General features: G+C 36.4%; 1 protein-coding gene across 1 annotated transcript; it reads left to right on the forward strand.

Annotated features, from left to right (window-relative positions):
- Positions 1-6097: 6097 nt before the first annotated feature.
- Positions 6098-6577, forward strand: LOC127104000 (uncharacterized). Its single transcript, XM_051041225.1, has one exon. The coding sequence runs from the start codon at positions 6098-6100 to the stop codon at positions 6575-6577; it is 480 nt and encodes a 159-aa protein (XP_050897182.1).
- The last annotated feature ends 259 nt before the right edge of the window (positions 6578-6836 follow it).

The raw sequence follows: 6836 nt of genomic DNA on the forward strand, positions 1-6836 counted from the left end.
CTTAACCGATGAAGGATATTCTCCCCTTTTTGGTATTCTACCGAGTAAAAAGGTAGTTGTAATCCCTATTTCGTTCCCTAGAGAGTTAATCCTTGATATGTTCATCCTAACTGATGACGGGTTCCCTTTTCTTCGCGGTCTTCTGCCCAGTAACCGGTAGTTGTAAATCCCGTTTTTCTCCCCTGTGCAGAGTTTACCCTTGATATGTTCACTCTAACCAGTGACAGATATTATTTTGTGGTTTTCTATCAAGTAACTGATAGATATAATTCCTATTCTTCTCCTTTGAGTCTATCCTTGATATGTTCATCCTAACCAGTGACGGATATTCTCTTTTTGGTATTCTATCCAACATTTGATAGATATAATTCCTACTTTGTTCTGGAAGTTTATCCTTGATATGTTCATCTTAACCGATGACGGGTATCCTCCTTAACATCCTCAGGCAAGTCTATCCTTGATATGTTCATCTTAACCGATGACAGACTTTCTTTCCTTTGAGTCTATCCTTGATATGTTTACTTTAACTAGTGACAAATATTCTCTCCCTTTGGTCTTCTGCCCAGTAACTGGTAGTCGGGAATCCTACTTTTTCCCTAGCAAGTGTATTCTTACCCAATAATTGGTAATGAATACGCCTCCTGGCGACCCTCAGCGAGTCATCCTTGATATGTTTACCCTAACCATGAACAGATGTCCTCTCTGTTAGATCTTGTTATCCCCATACCCTGTAACCGGCAGCGGATGATATATTTCTGCTCCTCCTGTGTTGAAGATATTTTCTTCCCCAGTTGAGTTCGAGTGCACATTTCCTTAGTGAAATCATTGTTCCCTGCTTGGTCCGAGTATTTCAGCTTTGTTTTTATTTACCCGTATCCCCTGTAGATGTTCCTTTTTGTCCCCTGGCTGAGTTTGTCCATTGATTTATCATCATGGAATCCCTCGTGTCTCCCCTGCAGTTTGAAGTCGTAGCCTGGCCTACGCATAACCCTTTTGTCCCTCAGAGTTTTGGTCTCCCCAGTGAGTTTTCCTTATGGAATACATTATGCTCCTGCGGACTTTCATTCTCTCCGTATTCTTTTCCTTTGTGGCAACATTTCCCCACAAAGATTCTTTTTAACATTCATATCATATGCATCGTGAGGTCTCTTAGGAACCAAAATTTGTTTATATATGTTCTTATTTAAGCCCATTCTATTGAGTCGATACAAAAATTTTAACCTTCATCTCCTCAGTTAGAATGTCCTTAAATAGGGGCAACTGTAAGACCCCAATTTTGACCCTAAGATCCCTCATGCTATCTCATCATATGCATTGGCATTGGGATCACATCTTGGTATCCTCCTTACCCCTCACTCATTGGGTTTGCATTGGGAGATATCACCAAGCACCATTTGATTGTATCATACTTTGTATTTTATCATTTTACTAACCAAAATACCAAAATATGTCTTTGCATTTTATCTAACTCTTTTGTAGGTAGGACACATGCTCACCTTTTATCTATCAAGTTCATATCTAGGGTTTAAGACCCTCATTGCTAAGAGCTCAATCAAGAATTGTCTAAAAATGGCTCTAGGTATCATATATGGATCCCCATGATCTCCATATGTTATTTTGATCAAGAATTCATCAAGAGTTTGGAATTGGTTTGCCTTGGAAACCCTAGTTCATCTGGGTATCTTGTGTAACTTCTTCAACAAGCTTCTTCAACAATTGATCAAATATTTCAAGGTATACCTTAAATTCCATCATAATGCATATATGATCTCCCATGAGTCCCAAAATTCAAGAGAATTGCAAGTTAGCAAGTTGGTTCATGGTGCTTAACCAAAGGAATTCATCTGATCAAATCTGGGGTCCCCTAGACCCTATATCCTACAATTTTTGTCATATAAAAATTATTCTAAGAGACAAGTTACTCTAAATTACATTGCAAACAACTTTCATGTTGAGGTCTAGATCTAGTTATACTTGGAAAGTTTCATTGTTTATGGTGAAATATTATAGGTCATTTTGTTTAAACCCTAATTTGGAGGTCAACTTCCCAACACCATAACTTGCTCAATTTTTGTGAGATGAAAGATTTCCAAGTTGCATTATCAAATTCATGATGTATACTTCAACGTTTATGTTTGGAGGAAGAGATCATTCAACTTTTATGAGCATGTGATATGAGGATACATTATAGGTCATTTTGGACGAATACCATTGAACAAGTGATTTTCCTCAACTTCAAAAATGCATAACTCCTTCATATTAAGTCCATATGAGGACATATTTGTGCCCATTTTTAAGGACTTTGAGATAGCTACAACTTTGATGAAGGAACTTTCTCATTTGAAGCTCACATAATAAGTTGGCCAAGGTGGAATAAGTGAACATATGGCTTGACACTTAGAAACTTTTTTGATATGTTTAAATTTCCAAACTTCCACCTCAAAATTCATCATGATGCAAACTTCAAATGGAAAAGAGTTCAACATGAAAGTTTTTCCTCTTGATCTAACCTTTCCAAAAAGTCTAATTTCATCCATTTTGGACAAGATTTTATTGGGTTGCGCATGGCTTGAACGTTGCATCATCATTTGGCAAATATCAAACTTCAAACATCCATGCACAATTGCCTAGCATTCCAAATTGATTTCAGACTTATTCACATTCAATTATGGACCAAATGGAATGATCTCATGGGCCTGTACACACCCATGCACCCATGCATCACTGATTTCCAAAATTGGAAACTCACTTCAAGGGTGCAAATGTCACTTGATTCAGCTATAAATAGGGACCCTGTGCATCAGAAATAGGGACTCCTTCGTACCAGCTTTGATCCCAAACCACAAACCATTCCATTTGAGAGGATAAACCTGAGAATTTCCTTTGGAAATTGAGTTGGAATCTCACTGTTTTGAGATTTAAAACTCCAGGGATCCAAGACCTTTTGTGCATTGTAATATACTTCTGCAAGCATCCTGAGCAAGATCAAGCATGAGCGAAAGCAAGAACAATTGAATCCAGACCTACATTGGAGGTATTTTTCAGAAAATTTCATCTCTTTGATTCTCACTCAATTCTCCATAATTCTCTTGGATCCTTGGTTGTCTGAAGTCCTACCAATGTAGGCAACAAGATTGAGTTGCTTTGAGGTCAAATCGAAGCAACTCAGATCATGCACCTAAATTTCAACTCCTTGTATCTCTCAATATACTTGGAGTTAGGATGAATTGAGGCCAGATTCGTGCTCAATGTCATTTTTTCTTTAAAATCATGTCCTTCTTTTTAATTTTGGTGATGGTTATGATAGGACCAGTCTGACGAGGCTCGCCTGAGAAGGAGACCGGAGCTTTGCTCCGGTGGTGAGTTGGCAAGGTCTAGAGCCACATGATCTGTTTGAATTAATCTAATCATGAGTGTTGGTTTGAATGACCTTGTTTGTGGCGCGCTGACTAGAGTCCATCATGGATTGCGCGTTTGTGGCCACCTGATTTGCCACCTCAATCAATGAGGGAGATCAAGTGGTCCACGTTTTTTCTGATTATTTGTTTTTTATTTTATTTTTGTTATTTTCATTAATTCATATTAATTTTAATATTGATCCAAAAAATATGAGAGTTTCACAAAAAAAATAAAAATAAATTCCTCTTTAATTTTCTAAATTAAAATTATTTTTTGGATCATTATTAATGTTTTTCATGATTTAATTGATTTTGTGAATATTTTTAATTATTTAAAAATAGTTTTAAGTTTCCAAAAATTATGAAATTTTTTCTCCAGGGTCCTTTGACCTTGTTTGACCTATGATAAATCTCATGGCCATTTCTTTGGTGTTTTGATGAGGTTTTAGGAATTAGGCAAACCATAATTTAATTTAATGCAATTTTTAATTGTTTTTAATTGATTAAATGCCAAATAAATTGTGTTGAGCTTCTAATTTTGACTTGTTGAGTTTGACTTGTGTTGTTGGGCCTTGGTCAAGGTTGATTTGACTTTGTTGAGTTAAGATCATTGGATTTAGGGGATTGATGAAATTTACATTTCATCTCCCAAAATGAATGAATGATCTTAATTTGGTAAAAGTCCTCATTTGACCAATTTGTATTGATTCCATTCCCCATCCCTCTTCATCTCATTCCCCTTCTTTATTCATTCATGTCATGGACCTATGATATCTCAATATCCTAAGGCTAGTTGATTGCAAAATCAACATGAGTATGGATGAGATTAGGTCCACCATTTTGCATATTCTTTTTGTTCGTGGTATATTTTATGAGTATAGTCCATTATATTATGTCTCTAATATGCATTAACACATAAATTCTATTGTCCGACCTCAAATAGTTGTGAATTCTACATAAGTCCAATTACGGTTGCTTAACATAGCGCTAAATTTATGACACAAAAGACATAGCATTCTAGTAAGTGAGATCGTAAGTCTCCCCTCTTTCATGGTATTGTGTGGAAACTTGGCCTTTTTTCCTTCCTTTAGAAGATGTCTTAGTTCAAGGGTCCATGCTTGTGATAAGTGGGTTGAGTGTTCTCCATAGAATGACTTAAACAAAACCAAAGCAAAAGAAATACTAACTTCTAATCAATTAACAATTAACATTTAATTTAAAGCCATTTACTTTTATGCACTTTAATTTTAAGTCTTTATTCATTTGCCATTATTCATACCATTCAATTTGTTTATTTTAATGTCATTTTCACTTTGCTCACTTGAGTCATACTTTGTGAATATATTGTGTTTGTATATACTTGTTTTGTGTTTGTGGTCTTTTGACCTTAATGTACATAATAAGAACAAAAACCCTAAAATACATTTTTGTGTGGACTGTTGGATTTGATCTGAGACATTGGACTTAGAATTAGGCAACACTCCCTATTCAAAGGACTTGGCCAATGTCAACTTGTTTGAAACCAAGTGCTTGTGAAGTGAACATTCATCTGATACATTATTGAAGAGCCATTTGAGTTCATCTGCAACATGATCATATTGAAGTTGTTATTTTGAACCTGTGTGTAATGCCTACCTTTGAAGTCATCTGATACATGGGAAATTTTGAAGAGGATCATGGAGTTGCTAAGCTTGAATGTGGTTATCTTTATTTGATGCCTTGTTCTTCATTTTTCTATTTGTTATTGATATTGCTTGATTCTAAAGTCCAAGGGAAATTTGGGTTTATATATGACATTCTTGTCTATTGGATTGCAGCCCATCGGTCAGATCTTTTCGACTATCGACTTCTAAGTTTGTGCTTAGGATTATTCTCTTCATCTCCTCCCCATTTCTTTAATTTCAAAATCTCTCCCTCCTTTTAAAATCTTCTTTGCTTGTGTTTGTTTTTTCTAAACTTGGACCATATTGCAAATTAGAAACTTTGGCCTTATGCCAAAGCATTTTTTAACTCTCTTTCTTAAATAAATGTGTAAATGAACTTAACTATACTTGACTTAAAATTAAAAAATCCAAAAAGAACTAACACTCATTCAAACCTTTTTAGGCCCTTTGTGCCTCTCTCAAACTTAAAATTTTGTTAAAAGCAACTCACACACTATAAAATTGATACCACGAAGTACGAGGTTTTGATCCCTCATTTTATGTTGGTACGTAGGCACAAGTCCAAAGGTCTTGTCAAACACAAAAATATAATTAATGAATTCTTTACTCATCCCTCCAATCTATTTATTGCGAACATCATTTTATACAAAAACACATATGCACACAAAAAGGGGCTCCCTAGGAGTACCTAGGATACTTTGGGTGCTAACACCTTCCCTCTGTGTAACCAACCCCTTACCTGTAATCTCTAGCATTTTATTAGTTTTGATTTGAAAACTTCTTATCTTTGGGTTTTGTTCGTACTTTTCCCTTTTCCTTTGGAAACAATAAAAGCACGGTGGCGACTCTAGTTTTATTGACATTAAGTTTATCCATAGCTTAATGGTCATGAATTTACCGCTACGGTCCCATTGGTCTTTGGTTTTTGATGGAGCTTCTAACCCTCACGACAATGGCATTGGGGAAATAATTACCTCCCTAACTGGTTTTCACCTCCCCTTCACCACTAGGTTGTGTTTTGAATGTACAAACAATATGGCGGAGTACGAGGCTTGTATCTTCGTTATTGAAGTCGTGATTGATCTTAGGATCAAAATCCTTAAAGTCTATACAGATTCAACCTTGGTGATCAGTCAAGTAAAAGGAGATTGGGATACTAGAGATCATAAGCTTATCCCTTACAAGGAGAATGTCTTGAAACTAGTCCACTACTTTGATGAGATCACATTCCATCACATCCCTCGAGAGGAGAATCAGCTAACCGACGCCTTGGAAACTTTGGAATCCATGTTTAAGGTCAAGTGGAAGAATGAAGCACCATCCTTTCACCTCAACTACTTGGACAAGCATGCTTACTGTTTGGTGGCCTTAGACGAAACCGATGGTTATCCTTGGTACTATGACATCATGAGATTCTTAGAGTGCCAAGAATACCTTAAGGACGCATCCATTACCGACAAGAAGTACCTTCAGAAACTGTCTTCCAAGTTCTTCTTAAGTGGAGGGGTACTATAGAAGAGAAATTATGATTCATATTTACTAAGATGTGTGAACAAGCAAGAAGAATACCAACTCATAATGGAAATTCATGAAGGCTCCTATGGAACGCATGCCAGCGGACACACTATGGTGAAGAAAATCTTGAGGACCGACTATTATTGGATGATTATGGAGGTTCACTGTCACCGCCACGTCCAAACATGCCATAAATGTCATATTTATGCCGACAAGATCCATGTGCCGCCAATGTCGCTCAATGTATTGACATCTCCTT

This window comes from Lathyrus oleraceus, chromosome 7 (genome assembly GCF_024323335.1).
Source record: "Lathyrus oleraceus cultivar Zhongwan6 chromosome 7, CAAS_Psat_ZW6_1.0, whole genome shotgun sequence".
Lineage (NCBI taxonomy): Eukaryota > Viridiplantae > Streptophyta > Magnoliopsida > Fabales > Fabaceae > Lathyrus > Lathyrus oleraceus.

Coding starts and splice junctions, on each gene's coding strand:
- LOC127104000 (XM_051041225.1), top strand. CDS start 6,098: ATGGCGGAGTACGAGGCTTGTATCTTCGTTATTGAAGTCGTGATTGAT.